At 40.2% G+C, this 26,643-nt stretch overlaps 1 protein-coding gene across 19 annotated transcripts in view; it reads right to left on the bottom strand.

Moving 5' to 3' along the window:
- LOC134207896 (protein lap4) overlaps positions 1–26,643 on the bottom strand; it is a 250,176-nt gene that overhangs the window by 21,806 nt on the left and 201,727 nt on the right. For 17 of the 19 annotated variants that reach the window (XM_062683915.1, XM_062683917.1, XM_062683922.1 and 14 more), the window contains 3 exons: positions 11,241–12,608; positions 9,773–9,872; positions 9,486–9,681 (listed from right to left, as the gene is read on the bottom strand). In XM_062683915.1, coding sequence (XP_062539899.1) covers positions 9,486–9,681; positions 9,773–9,872; positions 11,241–12,608 — 1,664 coding nt within the window. The remainder of the gene's footprint in view (positions 1–9,485; positions 9,682–9,772; positions 9,873–11,240; positions 12,609–26,643) is intronic. The other 2 variants (XM_062683932.1, XM_062683933.1) reach the window with 1 other exon arrangement.

Genomic DNA, 26,643 nt, shown 5'->3' with positions numbered 1-26,643 from the left:
GTCGAGAGCCAGGACGTGGATTTTGGTCCCTCCGTCCACATCTGCTAACAGCAGAAAACATTAATGAATTCAAAAGTCGCTGGCAATTAGGGTGGTCTAACCGGTAGTACCGAAACCGGTAATACCGGTATTACCGGCCAATTTTGGGTACCGAAAATACCGGTATTATAGACGGAAAATACCGGTATTTTCGGTATTTAAAATGTTGCTTTCAGTATAAAAAATCTGACTTTTTCTTCCATGAACATTGTTGATATCGTCCAAAATTTTCCCGCAATGTATACAATTGTGAAAACGGTACGAGCCGTAGTAGTTCTTTTCCGTATATCACCTGTGAAAAACGATTCTCTGCAAACATATGTTCGTTCTGAATTCGGAAAAGAATTTGAATTAGTGGCTGATGTCAAGGTACACTGAATAATTTCAAGCCCTCAAACCTGTTCGATCTGTTGTGGAACTACTGCTCTGTGAGTTCTGCACTTTATATGAAGCCGACATGACGTTCCAATTTACGTTGGAACTATTATCAAATCAAGCCACAGAAATTTCCGCCACTATTTCGATGCTTGTAAGGAATGATCTTGCCAAGAGAGACGATCCAAATACGCCGATTTTTTGGCTTTTTTGAATAATCCTGCCGTGAAGCAATTAATCAGAAATGATTTTGGCATTTTCTTCAAGGCATCCAGAGCTACTTTGATTAAGCAAGCGCATGGGATCTTGAAGCGTCTGAGGCGATCGTTGAAACTGAGACAACGACCATACCTGACGATCGGTACGAAGAAGTTTATTGATTAAAGAACAACTTGGGAAGAGACTGTAGTAAAGGAAAACACTTGCGTTGCTTATGGCAAATACGTTGACGCCAGGATCCTTGCATACAATCCGTAAGGAATTTCCCTACTATGAATCGGAAGGGATTAATGGCAAGTATTTGACACTGATTTTCGACGGTCTTGGAACCATTCGTCCTACTTCGGTTGAACCAGAGAGGGCTTTCTCAGTAGTTGGCAACATTGCTAACAAAATCCAATGCGGATTGGGAGATGAGTCGCTCAGTATGTATTGTCTACTTAAGTTTCGCTTTGCCCAGCTCAACAAGCAATGATTTTAACATTCAAAGTTTGTCAACAAATATTGTTTTTCATCCAGAAGTCCAAATCAAAAGTTTTTCTTTTACTACCTGAAATTTTCACAAAAACCGGTATTCTACCGGTATTACCGGTATTGACTCCATCAAATACCGAAAACCGGTATTTGACAAAAATGTCCAATACCGACCACCCTACTGGCAATATTGGACACGGCAACGACGTAACTATGCTTCTTGGATGGAATGGTGGTTATCATATGCAAAACCCAAAACAAAATCATTTTTTCGTTGGAAATCAAAAGCCGCATACAACGATTTCCATCGGGAACACCAACGGCTTTACATGCAACTACGGCAAGCATATGATAACTACTATCAGAACCATTCCGTGCTCCAAACGATTAACCGCGTCAAGGCTCAAATGTTGACGCTGCAACGTAGCTTCTCGCACGCGTCTATTAGGGCGATGACACACTGACGCGTCGAGCGATGCGGAGCGCGTCCAAGCACTCGTAAAGCAGAATATCAGCAAGAGAAATTCTTTTGTCTTGGACGCATTCGCGCACGCACACGCGTGAGTATGTCATCGGCCTTAGAATCAACGAAACGTACATCGCAGCCGACCTCGACGTTCTAGCTAGGCGAGCAGCGAAGAAGAAAAACAACCATCAACCAGCTACGGGATGAAAACAACCAACTCATCGCAGATCCAGACGGCATCGAACAACATCTACTCGGCTTCTATCGTGCGCTCTATGCTGCCGATCGAACAGAAGGAGAGATAAATAACACATTTGAATGCAATAGAATTATCCCGGAGAACGATCCAGCGAACGCAGGCTGCATGAATGAAATATCACCAGCGGACATCCTAACAGCGATAAAGTCAAGCAGGCCAAACAAATCTCCTGGTGGAGATTTAAAACATATTTAAACATATTTAAAAACAAATGATGTCATCTGGGGAGAACTTACGCTGGTAATGAACGAAGCGCTCGCAGGTAATTTTCCTACTGATTTTGTAGACGGAGTAATTGTGCTTGTCAAGAAGAAGGGAATTGATCAGACTGCACACGCCTACAGACCGATTTAATTATTGAATTGCGACTACAAAATCTTCTCTCGAATCATTAAGTATCGAATTGAAAAGGTAATGCCAACGCACCATTTGATTAGCAACAGCCAAAAGTGCTCCAATTCCGATCGCAATATTTTTCAGGCAACACTTGCACTGAAGGATCGCATTGCTCGGCTCAAAAAAGATACACAGAGAGGTCTTCTGGCCTCTTTCGATCTACGTCATGCATTCGATTTTGTAAATCGAGAGTTCTTATTTCGGAACATGTGCTTGCTCGGATTCGATCCGAATATTGTTCGGCTACTCAATAAAATAGGAGATTCGTCAAAGTCGCGTCTGCTTGTAAACGGGCGTCTTTCCGAGCCATTTCCTATTGAGAGATCGGTTCGCCAGGGGGATCCTTTCTCCATGCACCTCTTCGTGCTCTACCTAGACCCACTAATCAAACGCATTGAGCAGATAGGCGGCCCTGATCTTGTGGTTGCATATGCCGATGATGTGTCGGTGATTTCTACCAGCAGAGAAAGGCTCGAAAGAATCCGAGATGCTTTTCGTTGTTTTGAACGTGTATCTGGTGCGAAACTAAGTCTGGAAAAGTCGTCATCGATATCTGTGGGATACACTGACGCCATGCCTCTCACAGTGCCGTGGCTGCGTTGCGAGAACACCTTGCGTATTTTGGGAGTCACTTTCGCTAACTCAATACGCCTGATGACCAAATTGAACTGGGATGAACTAGTGGGAAAGTTCTCTCGACTTTCATCACTTCAAAGATTTGGTACTTGTCCTCGGTTCTTGCAATAGCTGCTGTTCATACGGCAAAACTGACGGCGACAATGGGAACCTTTCTATGGCGAGGCCTGCCAGCGAGAGTTCCGATGCATCAGCACGCGCGGACTTAGGGGATTTAGGGGGAATGAACCTACATTTGCCTCTGTTCAAATCACGCAGCTTGATGTTGAATAGGCATATATCCGAAATTGATGATATACCATTCTACAAATCTTTTCTTGATCAGAACAATCCAAATCCACCTGCCGATTGCCCGTCCCAAAAGTCTTTTCTTGCCAATTTTCCAACGCTTCCGCTTTTGATCCAAGAAAATCCATCTGCCGTTAGCATCCATAAAGTATACACTATGCAGTAGGGTGGCTCAAATTAGTATGGGAAAAACTTTGTTCAATTTTTTTGATGGGCCGCCGTCTCATTCGGTTCTATTTGATGCCCTGATGCTCTGGACAAAATTTCAGCCAAATCGGTCAACGTTTGGGCGGTGCTAAACTCCTTGGAAGTTTATATGGAAAAATGTATGCAGAAACATCCAAAAACAGTAAATTGCAGCTGGACTACACAACTTACGATGAAGAACTATGATACTCATTCAGATCTTGAAGAATTTAATACAGAATGTTATGCAGAAAACCGCGAGAAGATTCGAGTTTGCCCGGCTAAGTTATTAGCATTTCTCTGCAGTGGGGTTTGAGCAAATTTCGTTTCTTTTACCTTTGAAAAGAAATAAATTCACCCCTACAACACTCCAGTAAAATGCCAATATCTTTGCGTAATAAACTCTAATCTTCTCGCGGTTTTCAGCATAACATTCTGTATTTTATTTTACAAGAACTGAATGAGTATCATGGTTCTTGATCGTAAATTGTGCCGTCCAACTGCAAATCACTGTTTTTGGATGTTTCTGCATACATTTTTCCATATAAACTTCCAACGAGTTTAGCACTGCCCAAACGTTGACCGATTTGGCTGAAATTTTGTCCAGAGCATCAAGGCATCAAATAGAACCGAATGAGAGGGCGGCCCATCAAAAAGTTTGAAAAAGTGTTTTTTGAGCCACCCTACGCACTATGGGGGATCCCCATACAAGCGAGCGGTCAAAAATAAAATTGGACTTTTAAAGTGATTTTCCACTTAGTTTTAGCTGTGTATGGTCGAAATAGCATGAATATACAATTTCCAACCCCCCCCCTTTGGGGATCGTCTATGAATTAAGTAATTATTTTTTTCATAGGTTCGATTAACGTGACAAAGCAAACCTATTTGGGAAGTTGAAATTTCGTGCGTTTTCTTAAGGAGAAGGAAGGGGGCTGTACAAAACTAAGTTCAGCAATTTATGGACATTATGGCGGCGATCATGTTAAATGACATTAATTTCATGACATTCCGTGATATTTTTTGTTCTCACTCTCATGCCTCACAATTTGTATTTAGAACAATTTGTTTGACAAAGTACTAGGATCTGAAGGATCATAAAGCATTAAATGTTAATCAAATAATCAGAATTGAAAATAACTTTTGAAAAAGGGTATTAGCAAATTAGACACCGCACACCCACGGCATTTTTACGTGTACAAGTTATTCAAAAATGAGATTAATATATTCTCAAAAATGTGGACATTCATTGTGGAATGTAAGAATGCTCCATTCTTCCGAAAAGCAAAATTCTTTTAATTTAAATAACAACACTATTTGAATTACTTTTGATTTGTTTTCATGATTTCTACAAGTTATATACAGCATCATTCTTTTTCTGTGTCAAGGTTTAAGTCTTCAATGATATTTTCTTCAATTCCATCAACGATGGAAGATGAGATAAATTCATCTAAAGTATTAGAAGATAAAGAACTTTTGAAAATCTTCAAATATTACAAAATTACGCATGGCATAAGAATAACTAAGTGAAAATTTTTTCCGACGTCTCCTCGTTATCCAAATCGAGCTTAAAATGGATCTGATTCATGTAAGGCACGAAGGAAAATGTCAACATTTGCCTCTCTTGATCATTTTCTTGCATTATGAGTTCTAAATTTCTTCAACTGTTTATATTGACTTTCCGCTGGTTGTTCAGCCAGTGAACCTCAAAGTGTAGATGAGTGAATAAATATTTCCCTACCATTAGCCAGACATTCATGAACACTAGCAGGAATTTCATACGCTCCGTTCTAACTAAGATATTGTTCGTCTTTACTTTTGCAATAAACATGTCGGGAATTATTGATTCCAGGAGATTTATAAATATTTACATATTATGAAATCTCATATTTAGTTCTCCATCAGTAGCTAATGAATAGCTCAGAAAATTAGGTTTAGAGAATGACTCAAACCACTCAAGCCCCAAACGCATTTCAGCGGAATGGCGACGGAAACGGTAAAATTTGACAGGAAATATATGAGCGAACTGTTAAATCCTTCCGTTACCGTTGTGCTGCATTGCATTGGGGGTTTTATTCATTTACTCCTTTGAAAAGTTAATTAAATGAGCTCAAATGGTTATAAATAAAGTCGAAGTTATTACCAATAAATGTATTTTGACCATACCCTTTGAGCGCATAGTTCAGTCTGACCCATTTTCAATAGGAAACGATGGGACTAGATTTCCCGTCGAATGAAACTTGTTGCGAGAAAATCGGACACAAATAAGTGTCTAAATGGCGATTGCGTTCTTTTGCGCACATACATACAGACGCGCATGCACACACATACAGACATCACCTCAATTCTTCGCGCTGAGTTAGTTGATATATACCACTAGGGGTCTCCGGGCCTTCTATCAAACATTCGTTTTTGGAATGAGCATTAACCTTGGAGTACGAGAGAGGCAAAACACGGTAAAAAAACAAATGAAAAAAAAAATCAGAGTGACTTAACTCTGTTAATTGCAAATACTGGCAAGAAATTCTTTCGGGACATTTTAGTCGAAGCTTTGTCCTTGATGTGTATCATAAAAGAACCCGGGGATTCCTGAGGAAAAAAAAGTTCTTCACTATCAAAGTTGAAAATAGCGTCGTTTTTGGAAAAATATTGCTTCCGCATTTTTTCAATTTTTTCACAGTGTAACCATTAGTTTTTGCACACCATTTAAAAGCTTATACAATAACCTTTGTAATGATGTATTAACATTGAAGAAAAACATTTAAAAAATATTTCAATAAATAGTTGAAAATAAAATATTTTTCAGAAAATTTGCTAACTTTTACCCATTTCTGACTTTGCCACCTTATATCTTTGGAACTAGTGCACCTAGAGACTTCAAATTCAGAATTTCTCTTAATTAGAGTATTGACAATGGAGAGAAAATATTTTAAAATAATTCGGAAGACATGACATTTTCGATTAATGACCGCCCGAAATCCTATAGTGCCTACTATGCAGACAGAAGAACCGAAAATTGCACAGAAACACCCAACAGCAAACTGGCTTCAAATTTGGAGGAACATTGCATCACGCTTGCTGTCGTCGAATCAAAGCAGTGCTATCTACCTGCTAGTTAATGCAAAGTTGGAGCACCGTGTTCTGATGTATCGCATGAACAGAGTAGACAATGAAATTTGTCTTCATTGCAACGCCGCACGTGAAACGCTGGAGCATAAATTAAGCGAATGTCCTCGTGTCGCTGCCGCTTGGAGGCTGCTGCAAAACAAAATTTCGTCACTTCTCAACGGATGGCGTAGACCTGCTACGACTAGAACTAGCACGAATTGCGAAACCGAAGAAAATAAAAATTCTGAAAATGTTTATTCAATATGTCAATTACCTATATAATGCAATGTAATAACGCTATAGAATTATCCGCCTTAGAATTCGAATTTCAATGCTTAGAATAATCGCTATGTAAAAAAGGTTTTATAATCGCACAAATAAATAATTTTATGCAAAGTTAAAAAAAAATTGGTGACCGTACAGTTATGGACCGAGATGAATGGAGAAGACATTTATGTATGCCAAGTTACAACTTAGTCTGGTAATAAATAAATAAAGATCCTCAAAAGAAGATCAGCGACACACATTCCGCAGATGGTGGAGACATGGTGCGAAGCATCGCTTCATCAAAGATAGATGTTCAAGACCCGGAGACGAGCCAGCTTAGGACTGAAAGTCTCCTACCTTAATAAAGATAAATCGAGGGGGCAAACATTACAGGGCAGAAATTAGCGGAAAATCTTAAAGTCGCAATGATTTTTAGGAGCCTGCCGAGCTTAGAAAACGGAAGCTGATAAATGCATTAGCAAAGCATAAAAGATTATTCGGCCGTGATTCAGTGCTGAACTTTGACATTTTTCCCGGTTGAAACCTCTGCTTTGTCATCGGTGCAAAAAAGAGGGTTACATGCAGTTCAAGTCCCCACATTTAGTTAACGAACCAAGAAAGTATGAGGAAGCACATATGCACAGCACATGTTTCGAAAATGGACTAATTGATATTGATATAGCGAAAAAAAAAATCCACGTATCTTGGAAAGACTCGAACCCTTAACCTCCTCCTCTGGGCGTCTTGCAGTGATACGACACGGACTACTGCGAGGTGTTCGTATCTGTTGCCAGACAAATATAATCATTTCTACGTGAATCTAAAAAAATATACAGATATCTTCATGGAATAACCCCCGGATTGAAACAATAGGCGCTGGTTTGAAGAAGAGTAATGACAAGATGTGCTTCTGCGTCGTCAAAGTCGTCTTCTGCCATTTGAAGAAGAAATTTGGAACGCACCGAAAAGACATTTCAAGAATTGTTTGCTGGTGGGTAGCTTTTTTTATGTAACAGTCAATACTACGCCGGACATCTGTGTAACCACATCACTGCTGTGTAGAACGGTTTCGAACCCGACTGAACGAGACACAGGCCAACCGCGTGTTGAGATACCATAGAGAGGCACCAAAAACATGCGTCGACGATTTGGCGATAGAACCGATAGTCTTAAAAGCTTCGTTGACACGGATTGGGCCGCCAACGAACGGGATCGAAATTGCGAGCAAATCAACAAATTCGTAAGCAAAACTGCGCGTACTTATCGTCCGCCGGAGCTGAGTTTGTGGACCTTTCGAAAGGCTACCAAGAACTATATTGTGGATGAAGAAATTGATCAAAAGCCTTACAGAAGAAGATTCCGGCCCCCATGCGGTTTGGGGGCATAGCGAGCAGCCTTTTAGACACATTAGATACTGGACTTCTCCATTCTGGTATTCTCAATTTAGTCGATATTCAAAAGATTCTTCGCTCCATCTAAGTGCTATACCAATACATATAAAATCTTTTGCATGTTGATTTCTGCAACATTCGAGTATTCGAGTACCCTCAATACTGTCACCTTATTTTAGGATTTTCCACATTTTATAGAACTTCCAATAAATAGAATTTAAAAGAAAATTGAACCTTACTTCCTACTGGTAGACTAGGTTGAAACAAAATAACCTAACAACGTAAAACTAATAATACTTTTTCTGTCTAGCCTAATGTTCAGTGTGTTTGTCATATGTATAACTGAGGACTTGCGGGATTTGTTTTGAACTGTGTCGTCAACTGATACAAATGCATTTGGGTCTAGCTTTTTTTTTCTTGTTGAAACTTTAAATCGGGTGATTGTCCTGTGATCGCGGAACATATTACCTAACACAGCTACCTAAGACTATTGTACATTGTTGGCCGCAATAGGAGCATAATACGGAACATTTCGAAAGAAGTAGCACTGTACACACGGTGGTACCGGAATAGAAGTAGCGATATTAAACCAGTAGAAGTAGCGTAGTTGGTAGTAGTAGTAATAGTAGTTACAATAGCAGTAGAGAGATATTGTATTGTGCGCTTGCGCTCGCAAGTCGAGCGACTTTCAACTTCTAAGTACAGCTTCAATTTCATCAAGTGCGTTCCTATAGGTGGAAAGAAATGTGTGGAGAATAGTGTTTGAGAAAATAATCCTTCCGGAACGAGTTCAAACGGAACATCGAGAAAGAAAAACTAACGCACTTTACAAAAACCGGACTTTATTTTACAGGAAAATTCGAAAAGATTGTCTATACAGTAGTGGAATGGCACGCGCATGCACCAATTTCTTATAACATGCTGTGGTTGGTCCCTTGCAATATGCCCTCATCGGTTTTATATGTTAAAAGGAAGTACTAGATTAGGGTATGATTCTGCATCATCGGGTTAGTCTATTCTACAGCCTTGTTTGGGTTGATTTTTGCAGTTATTCAAGTACGACTTATTCACTCGAGTAGAGGTGGTTAGAAGACTACGGTTTTGTTTACGCTAGGACCTATTCGAATGAGAGCAGTAATAAAGGAAAGAAAATTAAAGTAGTAGCATTCGCAAAGAGAAAGAACTGAAACTAGAGACAGAGTAAAAAAAGAGACGATAAACGGAAACAAACTCGCAGAAGAAACGCACACACGCACAACAAACAGACCAGCAGCGTTACGAGTTACAAGATAATTGGATACAAGAGAAGGGGTACAGAGAGCTACAAAATGTATGCTTTGAGAAAAGGCAGAGAGGAGCCATGCAGAGCACAACAAAGCCTCACCTCATATCGTTATCGTTTTCGTCGGCTTTCGTGTAGCGTTCACGAATTTCCTGCTCCTCGTCGCCGGAGCCGTACTCGTCCTCTTGTTCGTAGGCTCGCTCGTGGATGCGCCGCCGACCAAGGGTGGCAATTTTGCGCTCTTCTTCCTGTTTTAGATTTTCGACTTCGTTTTGCGAAAGGAATGAGAATACTTTTTCTGTGGTAGAATATGAATAGAACAGATGTGAGGTACTAGATACGAAGATGGTTTCAACGATTCGATCCAATCAGTTCGGACGATTACTTACCAGGTTTGGGCGTCTGCTTGTTCTGATCTTCCATCGCATTCTCGAAGAATCGCTTCTTGTCGGAGACACTCTTCGGCGTTTTTGGCGCTGGTGGAGGAGACTGGGGAAAATAACAAATCGGAATGGTTTTAGAACATGATCGACAACCGAAAGAAATGTTCTATAATTTTGACTAATGAGTAGAAAAATGTTTCCAAAAAAAGATCTGTAACATGTGAACAGGACCGGATTTAGTCGGAAGGGGGCCCCGGGGCCGACGGTATGTGGGGGCCCCAAAATGTACAAAAAATGTTGGTTTTGGTACATAAGATTTGTGGGGGCCCGGGGCCACGGCCCCCCCGGCCCCCCCATAAATCCGGCCCTGCATGTGAACCTATTCGCCGAAGGTGATTTCTTCGCGTGCATCTGCTGCCTGGTCCACGATCAGCGTTTTGCCGGAGCACTCCGTAAACTACTTGTTTCGGTGAATAGTGGCTGGGGTCTTGTTCATTCGCAAGCAAACGAAAATAGAAACGAAACTCAAACCAGTAGAAGGTAGAGTAAGCTCTGACAAGTTGGAAGCATTGCAACATTCCGTGCAATTAGTTATGTATATTTAAAATCGCTTTTTGTTCAGTACAGCTAGTTATAAATACAACACATAATTAAGAGATGCGGAAATTTAAATTAGTTTTACAAACTTGACTAAAACTAAATGGCCTAGCAATAACAATGTTGCAAAAAGAATCATGCAAGTCAATGTCTCGAGTTCGATGGATGACAAATGGAATGAACAGATATTTTCTAAATGCTCAGCCTCTCCATAGTACAAGAATTTAGTAAATTGTTCCCTTCTCTTGGTTTCGAATTGATCTTGTACTACAGCGTTGTTCACCGTATCCTACGTATTTGATTAGTTACTGTAGAGTTAGCACTAAACCGCACTACTGCTAAATGCATTCGATTGAACAGTACTATTACTACTTTTACTAACTGCAGTACTAGAGTGATACTGCTGCTGATGCAGGTCCTGATTTTTGGACCGATACTGCTCTTGTTGATGATGTTCGTGTCTTAATGTTTGTGTAGCAGTAGTAGGCGGTGACACATATTGTGGTACTAGTGTGCTAGTGATGTTTCCATTGCCGTGGTTATGACTACGATGAATATGATTCTGATGAACGATGTGGTTCGTTTCAGGGCCTACCCTGTTTTGGTAATGCTGGTGATGGTGATGAGCAGAGTTACTAAACGTAGTACTAGCATAACCCAGTGCCGAGGATGATGGTGGTGCAAACTGAAGAGCTGCTGTTGGTATTTGTTGTTGCTGCGATGTCTGCGGCTGATATTGTAGGTATTGAGGTATTAGGGCCGGCGTTGGCATAGTCGGTAGTGCAGGTGGTGGTGAAAGCGATAGTGCAGGTGCGTAGTAACCAACCGAGGTGGGAGTTGGAGAGGCTACGCCCGTTAGTAGACTATGGTCACTCACCATGTAGTTGTAACTTGGCATGCCGTAGGGCTGCTGAGGTTGCTGTTGGATGTGCATCGGAGATTGAGTGTAGGTGTAGATCGTGTGCTGAGGAGTAGGAAGTTTGGTGTAATGAACGGGCAGCACTTGTACCGGTGGGTGTAACTGTGGGTGCAACTGGCCCGTTGAACCGGACCAGTGCATCGGGGAATGTGGCACAGGTGAGGCGGAATGTTGGGACTCTTGGTCGTAGCCACTGTCCAGGAATGGATTGGTCGTTCGAGACAGCATCTCGTTCCGCATTCTGTTCTCTTCTAACAGCACCTGCCGGTGCGTTTCCTCATGAACTAATGCGTTCTCCTTGAAGTTTTCGTGAACGAACTCTGCTCGTTTCTTCGTAGGCAGAACATCGAACTTAGCAGCTATCAATTCAATTTTATCATAGTCTGGTAAGCGTTCTACACTACGACTCGTTAAGCTTTGCGTTGAACTTCTCACTTCCCGTATTGTATTAGAACGAGCATCATGCTCATACTGCATAAGATTACCCTGTCCCCACTCTTCTTCCATATTCTTTAGCCCTTCGTTGTGTACGATTTCCGCCTTTCGCAAAACTGGCGGCGGCTGAGAGGGCGGTCTTGGTGGTGGAGACTTGGGTCTTGGCAAAAACGATTTATTCGCATTTCTATCTTCCCTTAAAAACTCTTTCCGGAATGGATTTGGCCTCTCAATTTCGCTGTCCTGTTCCTCCTCATCCTCGTCCGTTTCACTTTCCTCAGTCTCGCTACCCGTTTCCTCATTCGCATTGTCCCTCGCGTAACGTGATCTCGCCAGTAGTTCCCGTTCTTCCTCCTCCTCGGGCGTTGTGCTGCGACTCCTACTGGACGCCGTCGGACTGCCACTTCTCAGGATACCCTTCAGCTGTCCCGGCCCTGCATTGTTGTTGGCGTCCTTCCATTGTCGGATGTGAGCATCCCGCTCGGCGTTGGTCACCGTTGCCTTCCGGTGTTCCCACTCGGGATCATCCAAATCGAAGCTAACCGATTTCCGGTGGCCTGTGGTGGGCGTTACTGAGCGACTGGCCGGCACCGGGGGTTTCTCCGGCGAAGGCGCTTCCGATCCGAACGGCAGTCCGTATGCGCTCGGCGAGTAGACCGGAATGTACGTTTTCGTCGCCGGGAGGGGTGTGGTTCGATTGTTCTTCGCTTTGCCGCTTGTGCCAGTGGATACGATGGATGCGGACGAGGAGGTAGTAGAACCAGTGGTGGCGTTGGCAGTAGCAGAAGTAGTAGAAGCGGTATTGGTAGTACTAGTGGAGGTGGTTATTGGGGGTTTAGGAGGATCATTTGCATGCAACAAGGGCCGGATATTTCCATATCGGCGGTCGACCTACGGGTACACAGGGTTGGTTGGTTGTTTGGTGATGGATTCGCGCGTACGTTGGTGTTGGTGTGGGAGGAGCGAAAAAGAAAGAGAAAAATATTGGTTCTGTGTGTTTCGTAACGGATGGAAAGAGAATGACTACTATTAGCGCTGGCTTGAAGATGGACGAGTTGTTTTGCCTTACTCGGCAGCGGGTTGATGGCGGGAAGGGTGTTATGATGAGTGCTGTATTGACAACGAACGGACAAATGACTATATTTTAGACACACAACACGAGTACCGATTGAGAACACAGATGAAACAGATTTAATCACACAATGTATGACACAGAGAATACCGAATTAGGACGTTGATTGCGAGGGTACTTAACTTAAATTATGTCAGCGATTGAAATAAATCTGATTTGCAATGAATATTAAACGAACCAATGGCACATAGATATTTACAGGAAAATATTTGGCAGAAAATAATTAAAATTAACTTAAAGAAACAAAAAATGTAAAATACATTCAAAAACAGTCTTTTTCTCTACAAATCGTTGTTTAGTATGAATATCTAAACACTTGTTAAGAGTACACAATCGTTGATAATGGTAATCTGCGGATAAGGTTCGGAATATGTAAATTCGGAGAAGAATTTGTGGATTCAGTTCTAAACTTGAGGATTCGTATCAAAATCTTAGGATTTGGTTCAGAATCTGAGGTTTTTGCTCCAAATCTGTGGATTCAGTTCAGAATCTGTGGATTCTATTCAGAATTAGTTTAGAATCTGTGGATTCTGATCAAAATGTGTATAATGTTCAGAACCTATGGGTTCTGTTCAGAATCTTTGGATTATGTTCTGAATCTGTGGATTCTGTTCTGAATTTGTGAATTCTGTTCTGAATTTGTGGATTCTGTTCAGAATCTGTGGATTCTGTTCAGAATCTGTAGATTCTGTTCAGAATCTGTAGATTCTGTTCAGAATCTGTGGATTCTGTTCAGAATCTGTGGATTCTGTTCAGAATCTGTGGATTCTGTTCAGAATCTGTGGATTCTGTTCAGAATCTGTGGATTCTGTTCAGAATCTGTAGATTCTGTTAAGAATCTGTAGATTCTGTTCAGAATCTGTTGATTCTGTTAAGAATCTGTAGATTCTGTTCAGAATCTGTAGATTCTGTTCAGAATCTGTAGATTCTGTGTATAATGTTCAGAACCTATGGGTTCTGTTCAGAATCTTTGGATTATGTTCTGAATCTGTGGATTCTGTTCTGAATTTGTGAATTCTGTTCTGAATTTGTGGATTCTGTTCAGAATCTGTGGATTCTGTTCAGAATCTGTAGATTCTGTTCAGAATCTGTAGATTCTGTTCAGAATCTGTGGATTCTGTTCAGAATCTGTGGATTCTGTTCAGAATCTGTGGATTCTGTTCAGAATCTGTGGATTCTGTTCAGAATCTGTGGATTCTGTTCAGAATCTGTGGATTCTGTTCAGAATCTGTGGATTCTGTTCAGAATCTGTGGATTCTGTTCAGAATCTTTAGATTCTGTTCAGAATCTGTAGATTCTGTTCAGAATCTGTAGATTCTGTTCAGAATCTGTAGATTCTGTTCAGAATCTGTGGATTCTGTTCAGAATCTGTGGATTCTGTTCAGAATCTGTGGATTCTGTTCAGAATCTGTGGATTCTGTTCAGAATCTGTGGATTCTGTTCAGAATCTGTGGATTCTGTTCAGAATCTGTGGATTCTGTTCAGAATCTGTGGATTCTGTTCAGAATCTGTGGATTCTGTTCAGAATCTGTGGATTCTGTTCAGAATCTGTGGATTCTGTTCAGAATCTGTGGATTCTGTTCAGAATCTGTGGATTCTGTTCAGAATCTGTGGATTCTGTTCAGAATCTGTGGATTCTGTTCAGAATCTGTGGATTCTGTTCAGAATCTGTGGATTCTGTTCAGAATCTGTGGATTCTGTTCAGAATCTGTGGATTCTGTTCAGAATCTGTGGATTCTGTTCAGAATCTGTGGATTCTGTTCAGAATCTGTGGATTCTGTTCAGAATCTGTGGATTCTGTTCAGAATCTGTGGATTCTGTTCAGAATCTGTGGATTCTGTTCAGAATCTGTGGATTCTGTTCAGAATCTGTGGATACTGTTCAGAATCTGTGGATTCTGTCCAGAATCTGTGGATTCTGTTCAGAATCTGTGGATTATGTTCAGAATCTGTGGATTATGTTCAGAATCTGTGAATTCTGTTCAGAATCTGGATTCTTTTCAGAATCTGTGGATTCTGTTCAGAATCTGTGGATTCTGTTAAGAATTTGTGGATTATGTTCAGAATCTGAGTTCTGTTCGGAATCTGGATTCTTTTCAGAATCTGTGAATCATGTTAAGAATCTGTGGATTCTGTTAAGAATCTGTGGATTCTGTTCAAAATCTGTGGATTCTGTTCAAAATCTGTGGATTCTGTTCAGAATCTGTGGATTCTGTTAAGAATTTGTGGATTATGTCCAGAGTTCTGTTCGGAATCTGGATTCTTTTCAGAATCTGTGAATCATGTTTAGAATCTGTGGATTCTGTTAAGAATCTGTGGATTCTGTTCAAAATCTGTGGATTCTGTTCAGAATCTGTGGCAATTGTTTAGAATCTGTGGATTCTGTTCAAAATCTGTGGATTCTCTTAAGAAACTGTGGATATTGTTCAGAATCTGTGACTTCTGTTCAGAATCTGTGTATTCTGTCCAAAATCTGAGGATTCCGTTCAGAATCTGTGTATTCTGATCAGAATCTGTGGATTATGTTCAGAATCTGAGTTCTGTTCAGAATCTGGATTCTTTTCGGAATCTGTGGATCATGTTAAGAATCTGTGGATTCTGTTAGGAATCTGTGTATTCTGTTCAGAATCTGTGGATACGATTCAGAATCTGTGGATTCTGTTAAGAATCAGTGGATTATGTTCAGAATCTGAGTTCTGTTCAGAATCTGGATTCTTTTCAGAATATGTGGATCATTTTAAGAGTCTGTGGATTCTGTTAAGAATCTGTGGATTCTGTTTAAAATCTGTGGATTCCGTCCAGAATCTGAGGATGCCGTTCAGAATCTGTGGATTATGTTCAGAATCTGGATTTTTTTCAGAATCTGTGGATTCTGTCCAGAATCTGTGGATTCTGTCCAGAATCTGTGGATTCTGTCCAGAATCTGTGGATTCTGTCCAGAATCTGTGGATTCTGTCCAGAATCTGTGGATTCTGTCCAGAATCTGTGGATTCTGTCCAGAATCTGAGGATTCCGTTCAGAATCTGTGGATTCTATTCAGAATCTGTTGATTCTGTTCAGAATCTATGGATTCTGTTTAGAATCTGTGGATTCTGTTCAGAATCTGTGGATTCTGTTTAGAATCTGTGGATTAAATTCTGAATCCGTGGATTCTGTTCAGAATCTGTGGATTCTGTTTAGAATCTGTGGATTCTGTTCATAATCTGTGGATTCTGTCCAGAATCTGTGGATTCCGTCCAGAATCTGTGGATTCTGTCCATAATCTGTGGATTCTGTCCATAATCTGTGGATACCGTTCAGAATCTTGGATACTGTTCAGAATCAGTGCATTCCGTCCAGAATCTGAGGATTCCGTTCAGAATCTGTGGATTCTATTCAGAACCTGTGGATTCCGTTCAGAATCTGTGGATTCTGTTCAGAATCTGTGAATTCTGTTTAGAATCTGTGGATTAAATTCTGAATCCGTGGATTCGGTTCAGAATCTGTGGATTCTTTTTAGAATCTGTGGATTCCGTTCAGAATCTGTGGATTCTGTTCAGAATCTGTGGATCATGTTAAGAATCTGTGGATTCTGTTCAGAATCTGTGGATTCTGTTCAGAATCTATGGGTTCTGTTCAGAATCGGAGGATTCTGCTCAGAATCTGTGGATTCTGTTCAGAATCTGTGGATTCTGTTCAGAATCTGTGGATTCTGTTCAGAATCTGTGGATTCTGTTCAGAATCTGTGGATTCTGTTCAGAATCTGTGGATTCTGTTCAGAATTTGTGGATTCTGTTCAGAATCAATGGATTCTGTTCAGAATCAATGGATTCTGTTCAGAATCTATGGATTCTGTTCAGAATCTATGGATTCTGTTCAGAATCTATGGATTCTGTTCAGAATCTATGGATTCTGTTCAGAATCTATGGATTCTGTTCAGAATCTATGGATTCTGTTCAGAATCTATGGATTCTGTTCAGAATCTATGGATTCTGTTCAGAATCTGTGGTTCCTGATCAGAATCTGTGGATTATGTTCTGAATCTGTGGATTCTGTTTAGAATCTGGGGATTCTGTTCAGAATCTGTGGATTCTGTCCAGAATCTGAGGATTCCGTTCAGAATCTGTGTATTCTGTTCAGAATCTGTGGATTATGTTCAGAATCTGTGGATTCTGTTCAGAGTCTGTGGATACTGTTCAGAATCTGTGGATTCTGTTCAGAATCTGTGGATTCTGTTCAGAATCTGTGGATTCTGTTCAAAATCTGTGGATTATTTTCAGAATCTGAGTTCTGTTCAGAATCTGAGTTCTGTTCAGAATCTGTGGATTCTGGTCGGAATTTGTAGATTCTGTTCAGAATCTATAGATTCTGTTCAGAATCTACAGATTCTGTTCAGAATCTACAGATTCTGTTCAGAATCTACAGATTCTGTTCAGAATCTACAGATTCTGTTCAGAATCTGGAGATTCTGTTCAGAATCTGGAGATTCTGTTCAGAATCTGTAGATTCTGTTCAGAATCTGTAGATTCTGTTCAGAATCTGTAGATTCTGTTCAGAATCTGTAGATTCTGTTCAGAATCTGTAGATTCTGTTCAGAATCTGTAGATTCTGTTCAGAATCTGTGTATTCTGTTCAGAATCTATGGATTCTGTTCAGAATCTATGGATTCTGTTCAGAATCTATGTATTCTGTTCAGATTGTATGGATTCTGTTCAGAATCTATGGATTCTGTTCAGAATCTATGGATTCTGTTCAGAATCTATGGATTCTGTTCAGAATCTATGGATTCTGTTCAGAATCTATGGATTCTGTTCAGAATCTATAAATTCTGTTCAGAATCTATGGATTCTGTTCAGAATCTATGGATTCTGTTAGAATCTGTGTATTCTGTTCAGAATCTATGGATTCTGTTCAGAATCTATGGATTCTGTTCAGAATCTATGGATTCTGTTAGAATCTGTGTATTCTGTTTAGAATCTGTGGTTCCTGGTCAGAATCTGTGGATTCTGACCAGATTCTGTGGATTCTGTCCAGAATCTATGGATTCTGTCCAGAATCTGTGGATTCTGTCCAGAATCTGAGGATTCCGTTCAGAATCTGTGTATTCTGTTCAGAATCTGTGGATTCTGTTCGGAGTCTGTGGATACTGTTAAGAATCTGTGGATTCTGTTCAGAATCTGTGGATTCTGTTCAAAATCTGTGGATTATTTTCAGAATCTGAGTTTTGTTCAGAATCTGAGTTCTGTTCAGAATCTGTAGATTCTGTTCAGAATCTGTGGATTCTGGTCGGAATTTGTAGATTCTGTTCAGAATCTGTAGATTCTGTTCCGAATCTGTAGATTCTGTTCAGAATCTGTAGATTCTGTTTAGAATCTGTAGATTCTGTTCAGAAACTGTAGATTCTGTTCAGAATCTGTAGATTCTGTTCAGAATCTGTAGATTCTGTTCAGAATCTGTGGATACTTTTCAGCATCTGTCGATTCGGTGCTCTTAAAAACACGAGTGCATTTCGTTTAAAATTTCAGGAGGCTTGTCCTTAAATCTCTAGTACTATCTACTGCAATGAAAGTACTTTTCTTTGTCAAAAAAAAAAACAGAAATGTTATACGTCATGACATCGCCATGATTTTTTTAATTAAGTCAACTCAGAATCAGGGGATTCCGTTCAGAATCTGTGTATTCTGTTCAGAATCTGTGGATTATGTTCAGAATCTGTGGATACCGTTCAGAATCTGTGGATACTGTTCAGAATCAGTGCATTCCGTCCAGAATCTGAGGATTCCGTTCAGAATCTGTGGATTCTATTCAGAATCTGTGGATTCTGTTCAGAATCTATGGATTCTGTTCAGAATCTGTGAATTCTGTTTAGAATCTGTGGATTAAATTCTGAATCCGTGGATTCGGTTCAGAATCTGTGGATTCTTTTTAGAATCTGTGGATTCCGTTCAGAATCTGTGGATTCTGTTCAGAATCTGTGGATTCTGTTAAGAATCTGTGGATTCTGTTCAGAATCTGTGGATTCTGTTCAGAATCTGTGGGTTCTGTTCAGAATCGGAGGATTCTGCTCAGAATCTGTGGATTCTGTTCAGAATCTGTGGATTCTGTTCAGAATCTGTGGATTCTGTTCAGAATCTGTGGATTCTGTTCAGAATCTGTGGATTCTGTTCAGAATCTGTGGATTCAGTTCAGAATCTGTGGATTCTGTTCAGAATCTGTGGATTCTGTTCAGAATCTGTGGATTCTGTTCAGAATCTGTGGATTCTGTTCAGAATCTGTGGATTCTGTTCAGAATCTGTGGATTCTGTTCAGAATCTGTGGATTCTGTTCAGAATCTATGGATTCTGTTCAGAATCTATGGATTCTGTTCAGAATCAATGGATTCTGTTCAGAATCAATGGATTCTGTTCAGAATCAATGGATTCTGTTCAGAATCTATGGATTCTGTTCAGAATCTATGGATTCTGTTCAGAATCTATGGATTCTGTTCAGAATCTATGGATTCTGTTCAGAATCTATGGATTCTGTTCAGAATCTATGGATTCTGTTCAGAATCTGTGTATTCTGTTTAGAATCTGTGGTTCCTGGTCAGAATCTGTGGATTATGTTCTGAATCTGTGGATTCTGTTTAGAATCTGGGGATTCTGTTCAGAATCTGTGGATTCTGTCCAGAATCAGTGGATTCCGTCCAGAATCTGAGGATTCCGTTCAGAATCTGTGTATTCTGTTCAGAATCTGTGGATTATGTTCAGAATCTGTGGATTCTGTTCAGAGTCTGTGGATACTGTTCAGAATCTGTGGATACTGTTCAGAATCTGTGGATTCTGTTCAGAATCTGTGGATTCTGTTCAAAATCTGTGGATTATTTTCAGAATCTGAGTTCTGTTCAGAATCTGAGTTCTGTTCAGAATCTGTGGATTCTGGTCGGAATTTGTAGATTCTGTTCAGAATCTATAGATTCTGTTCAGAATCTGTAGATTCTGTTCAGAATCTGTAGATTCTGTTCAGAATCTGTAGATTCTGTTCAAAATCTGTAGATTCTGTTCAGAATCTATGTATTCTGTTCAGAATCTATGGATTCTGTTCAGAATCTATGGATTCTGTTCAGAATCTATGGATTCTGTTCAGAATCTATGTATTCTGTTCAGATTCTATGGATTCTGTTCAGAATCTATGGATTCTGTTCAGAATCTATGGATTCTGTTCAGAATCTATGGATTCTGTTCAGAATCTATGGATTCTGTTCAGAATCTATGGATTCTGTTCAGAATCTATAAATTCTGTTCAGAATCTATGGATTCTGTTCAGAATCTATGGATTCTGTTAGAATCTGTGTATTCTGTTCAGAATCTATGGATTCTGTTAGAATCTGTGTATTCTGTTTAGAATCTGTGGTTCCTGGTCAGAATCTGTGAATACTGTTAAGAATCTGTGGATTCTGTTCAGAATCTGTGGATTCTGTTCAAAATCTGTGGATTATTTTCAGAATCTGAGTTTTGTTCAGAATCTGAGTTCTGTTCAGAATCTGTAGATTCTGTTCAGAATCTGTGGATTCTGGTCGGAATTTGTAGATTCTGTTCAGAATCTACAGATTCTGTTCAGAATCTGTAGATTTTGTTCAAAATCTGTAGATTCTGTTCAAAATCTGTAGATTCTGTTCAGAATCTGTAGATTCTGTTTAGAATCTGTAGATTCTGTTAAGAATCTGTAGATTCTGTTAAGAATCTGTAGATTCTGTTCAGAATCTGTGGATACTTTTCAGCATCTGTCGATTCGGTGCTCCTAAAAACACGAGTGCATTTCGTTTAAAATTTCAGGAGGCTTGTCCTTAAATCTCTAGTACTATCTACTGCAATGAAAGTACTTTTCTTTGTCAAAAAACAGAAATGTTATACGTCATGACATCGCCATGATTTTTTTAATTAAGTCAACTCAGGAAAACACAATGACAAAAAGGTAAAAATACTCCACCTAGTTTTCATGCTTCGCCAAAATTAGAACATTAGTAACAGCCGAGAAAACATTTCAACTGGAAGCTCGAAATTCGTATACTTCTACCAACAAAATAGAAACGAATGAAAAAGAGAAAGAGACAGAGAGACTGATCATCAGCGAAAAACAAATGGAATGCCAGAGAGTAGGATCAAAAATTTTGCGATTTAGGAAAAACTTTCTTTTCATAATTACCAATTTCGAATCTTTATTTGTTTAGTTTTGTGACGTGCCGTCGCCATCTGATTAACGAATTGGATTAGTCGTTCGTTTCATTGGAATGGGAGTTTGTGTACCTAAGAAGATGGGTAAGGAGAGGTGGTTTCATAATCAGCGTGTCAGACCGAGATATTATTGAACCTTGAGAGCGGAACTAAACACGAATGAAAAAAAAAACTGCGGAAGTAATTTTCCAAATTTTTATATTTAAATCAACAATTATCTTATGATTCTCATATAAACATCACTTAGGTTTGTTTCTGTTTCTGTAATAGGATCATTCTCGCTCACAACGCATCATCTTGCAATAAATACTAAATTGTACTGACGTATCAATTTCAATGAACCGGAAATCGATGAAAAATCGAAAATTTATCTAACTCTGCAAACTAGTGTTTTGTAGATGAATGTAACCTTTTATTTGTCTGCTTTCTAAACCGTTTTTTTTTTGTATAACAATCTTAATTGAGCTGAGGAAAATATACGCTACACATCTTGCGAAACATTGTGCTTGTTGCTGTTTGGGTGTGGACGTCAGCCGACCGTCCCACAAACGGATGGGACACATCAGTTTAGCTGCTTAACTGTCGGAACTACACGTGAAAAAATCTACACGCAAAATTTGAATTGTTCTGAAACTGATTTTGAATCGATCGAGACAACCTAGACTGAATTTTATTCTAAATGATTTTGTTCCTCTTCCATTTCATTTTTGCTACGATAACTATTTGTTCCTAATGAGAATCTTTAAAGACATCCGACATCCTCCATTCCCCTTATTAGCTAGTGGAACATGTACGAGAAAAATCGCATCTAGCGCTGTGATTGATTTTAGTGTTTTTTTTTAAGAGTTTGACATGTACACCTTTGAATACCTAGTTTGTTATTTTTGTTTCGGCGTTTTCCACGATTTGCTGGAAAACTGTTCGCTACATCACCTCCTTGCTTAGAATACACAGTAGTAAAAAAAAGTCCTCACAAATAAATCATGCTCCAAAAAATGTGTGAGTGACAGTGTGCGAGTTATAGTTAACCTTTTGCGGTCGAATGAAAGCCGTCGACAGATACACAGTTTGTGGAGTATTCCATATGATACACAAATTCACGGGATGGACGATTATTGTGCAGAGTTGGTAGAACAGCGTGGGGGCGAAATTTGTTACACAGTCACAGTACACAGCAGTGGTTGTAGATTTAGCAAACCGTTCAATGTAGAGAATATAGCTTTGGACACCTGTTTTCATTACTTTATAGTTTCTGTATACAGCTCCCCTACTAGGAAATGAATTCAAAGGCTAAACAGGACCTACAGACTTTCTTATTTACATATGTGCAGGAATTGCTGTAACGAATCACATTTATTTGGTGGGCTAACTAATCAACAAACGACTATACTTTAAAGAGATGGTTTCGTTCAGTGTATGGCGAACGTTAACAGAAACGAATTTATCTAATAATTTGTCAAATGGAGTAGCGCGGACTCGCTCCAAATGGCGATAAATGCTGAATTGGTACCTTCCTATGTTCACTCTGGTTTCATTTGTACGTTTTGCAAACATACAAAACTGATTTGGTCCAACAAGTTGTTTTGTGATTCAGTTGAACGGATTTGTAATAGTGTTTTGCTACCTATATGTAATGCTTTTCAACTGGTTTACATTTACGATCGTTTCACTTTTTATATATAATAACTTGAATCGGTTTCATTATCTATAAAATAAAAACCTTTTACCATTGTCATTATGGTTGGATTTCATTGCGGTTTATTATCTTTTCGAGGGCGGGATTTTTTTCAGTGTGCTTGTAGTTCTTTATTATTCAGTGATTTCAGTTTTGGCTCACAAAATAGTTTGCCTATAGGAAACGAACGAATTGTATGACATTTTTAGTATTTTGTGTATGCAGTTTTCATCATATCTAGAAGGAACAATAGAGAATTGACTTTGGAAACTTATTGTGCATTTATTTACTAACCTTAAAACCGTAACAGATAAGGAACACAAGTTGAAAAAATAACGTATCTAACTACAAAAAAGAGGACTTTTTACTTGATATACAATTAATTGGTTAAGTTATTTAGAGATAATATAATAAAAATCCTCGATGTCTTCAAGATATGTAGTGGAGAAAAATCATTTTACGTCTTATATTAAAATACACAAACTTCAATAAGGAATTGGAAAAAAATACAAAACAAAATTTTTAATTGAATTTTTAAATTAAAATTGCAAAAAAAATCCAACTTGTTCTAGTTATTATCACTTCCGGTAGCAAAATTTGTGTTGTCCAAATACCTTCCTTTTTCCTAGCTATTGGATAATATGAATAGTAAGTTCAATGTACGTCACTTTATAACACATTTTGGCAGCATTATTGCAATCATCTTTTCACTTTATTCTGGAAACGATCAACGGAAAATAATTTACCTAATATGTGTTTCACATTCTAGAATAAAACAATTCCCAAACTCCATTCATTGCTATTGATCGGAACGGTCCGATAAAAAAAAATTACCGTCTTCTGTGTCAAAGTTCACTATAATTGCCATTGATGTGCCCTTGGTACTACATACATAATGCTTCTACATTACCGCTCGGAAAATTCTGCACAACTCAGTAATACACATACACGCGCGCGCGCACCAGACATCGCCACTGGCGGAAGAAGCGGTGTTCTACACCCGTTTTAGTTCCATTTTTTTTTGGTTTTTGAATTAGCTACAATAATATCTCAGTCTTCAGTTTGTCCTATGGTTAGTGTTATGGAAGATTTTTGGTCGAATTCTGGGCCCAGAACGTTCGTAGGGGTTTTGTGTATTTGTGTGTTGTGGTGGGGACGAGGGGAGTAAAGAGAAAGAGAGACAAAAAGAGAGATAGAGAATGGCACCAAAAAAATGGAGAAAAAGAGAGAAAAGAGAACAGATGAAAACAGCTGTTCATCGGTCGTCGTTTGAGGTATCATCAATTAATTGAAACGTTTGGATTATTCAGGTTGATGTTAGTTTTAGGGTGATTCATTAAAATATTCAAAATTCAAAATAAAATTAGTTCAGCAAAATGCAAACAATTCAGTTTTTTTTTTGCGTTTAAGCTATTAGCATCGATGTTCAAATAACAAAGAAACAAACAATAATCTTTTATCAATGACCCAAAGCAAAGCGCAACATAAGCTGGTCAGTGAGAACACTGCGAGTAACGAAAGTTAAGAGAACAAAAATGTTTAAAAAGGAATTATTGAATTACACATGAAGCCTTTTAGTAAAAGTTCTAATATTATTTATTTTGGAAGATTTTAGACGTTTTTTATAGCAAAACAAAACAAAATTTGTTTTTGAAATGCAAGACATCCCAGCTCTCACCGGTGAAAGATAATCTCAGATCAACTGTTGGTGTCTTCTGAAGGAACAGACCGTGTTCCCTGAAACGTCACTACGCCCAAGGAACTACATCAGCGTCGTAGAAGAGCTGGCCTCTACCCGGACCACTTGGACCAAAATAGGTTATTCATTTAAGGGGATTTTCCATTAAGTTATTTGGCATAATGAACATTTGCCACAATTATTTTTGTTTGGTATTCACAAAATTAAATATTTGACTTGTGATACTGGAACAAGCCCGGAATTGTAGATATTACACCGATCGGTAATTTAAGGGCAGCAGGGACTATGTCCGAGGGCTTGACGATCCCTCCCCAGGCCATCTGCGAGTTGTGGCGCCTGCCTAGGATGTGGTGAGGTTTGACAGTGGGCCCTGTTAAATTCCTATAAAAAGCTGCATGTATCCGCAAGTAGGCCCCACCAAAGCGACCATGTGCCGCTCAAAGCGCACAAGCCCAAGTCCTGGTGTTAGGTGGGACGCTACTAAACAGCCGACACGACGGCCCTCCGACGAGACAGGAGGTTTGCGCAGGCCCAATAAGCCGCATGGAAAACCAATAATTACGAACATTATAAGAGATAATGCGACTCGATATAATCGGCAAAGACCTAGGCGACGAACAAAGGATCACGATTGGAACCTTGGAACATGGAACTGTAAATCGCCAGGATTCGCAGGTTGCGACAGGATAATCTACGATGAATTACATCTCCGCAACTTCGATGTCGTAGCGCTGCAGGAAATCTGCTGGACAGGACAGAAAGTGTGGAAAAGCGGGCATCGAGCGGCTACCTTCTACCAAAGCTGTGACACCACCAACGAGCTGGGAACCGGCTTCATAGTGCTGGGTAAGATGCGCCAACGCGTGATTGGGTGGCAGCCAATCAACGCAAGGATGTGCAAGCTGAGGATTAAAGGCCGTTTCTTCAACTATAGCATCATCAACGTGCACTGCCCACACGAAGGGAGATCCGACGACGAGAAAAAAGCGTTCTACGCACAGCTGGAGCAGACATACGATGGATGTCTACTGCGGGACGTCAAAATCGTCATCGGTGACATGAACGCACAGGTAGTAAGGGAGGAAATGTATAGACCGGTCATCAGACTGGATAGTCTGCACATCGTATCGAATGACAACGGCCAACGATGCATAAACTTCGCAGCCTCTCGCGGAATGGTAGTCCGAAGCGGAGATCATCTAACCAAAAAACGGAAAACCAAATCGACCACGTACTAATCGACGGTAAATTCTTCTCCGACATCACGAACGTCCGCACTTACCGCAGTGCGAATATTGAATCCGACCACTACCTCGTTGCAGTATGCCTGCGCTCAAAACTCTCGACGGTGTACAGCACGCGTCGAAATCGGACGCTGCGGCTTAACATAGGGCGGCAACAAGACGGTAGACTAGCCCAAGAATACGCGCAGCAGCTGGAAGTGGCACTCCCAACGGAAGAGCAGCTAGGCGCAGCGTCTCTCGAAGATGGCTGGAGAGATATTCGATCCGCCATTGGTAGCACCGCAACCGCTGCACTTGGCACGGTGCCCCGAATCAGAGAAACGACAGGTACAGGTACTGCCGTGAATCGCATATTTGTCCCATATGAATAGGAAACCCAGCAAAGATGGGACAAATATGCGATTCACGGCAAAGCAGTTAGTGGAAGAGAAGAATGCAGCATGGGCGAGATTGCTGCAACACCGCATGAGGGCGAACGAGGCACGATATAAACGGGCGCGGAACAGACAAAACTCGATTTTCCGGAGGAAAAAGCGCCAGCAGGAAGATCGAGACCGTGAAGAGACGGAGCAACTGTACCGCGCTAATAACACACGAAAGTTCTATGAGAAGTTGAACCGTTCACGTAAAGGCCACGTGCCACAGCCTGATATGTGTAAGGACATAAACGGGAACCTTCTTACGAACGAGCGTGAGGTGATCCAAAGGTGGCGGCAGCACTACGAAGAACACCTGAATGGCGATGTGGCAGACGAAGATGGCGGTATGGTGATGGACCTGGGAGAACGCGCGCAGGACATAATTTTACCGGCTCCGGATCTCCAGGAAATCCAGGAGGAGATTGGTCGGCTGAAGAACAACAAAGCCCCTGGGGTTGACCAACTACCAGGAGAACTATTTAAATACGGTGGTGAGGCACTGGCTAGAGCGCTGCACTGGGTCATTACCAAGATTTGGGAGGAGGAAGTTTTGCCGCAAGAGTGGA

This window comes from Armigeres subalbatus, chromosome 1 (assembly GCF_024139115.2).
Source record: "Armigeres subalbatus isolate Guangzhou_Male chromosome 1, GZ_Asu_2, whole genome shotgun sequence".
Classification (NCBI taxonomy): domain Eukaryota; kingdom Metazoa; phylum Arthropoda; class Insecta; order Diptera; family Culicidae; genus Armigeres; species Armigeres subalbatus.
This window is presented reverse-complemented; position numbering and strand designations above follow the sequence as displayed.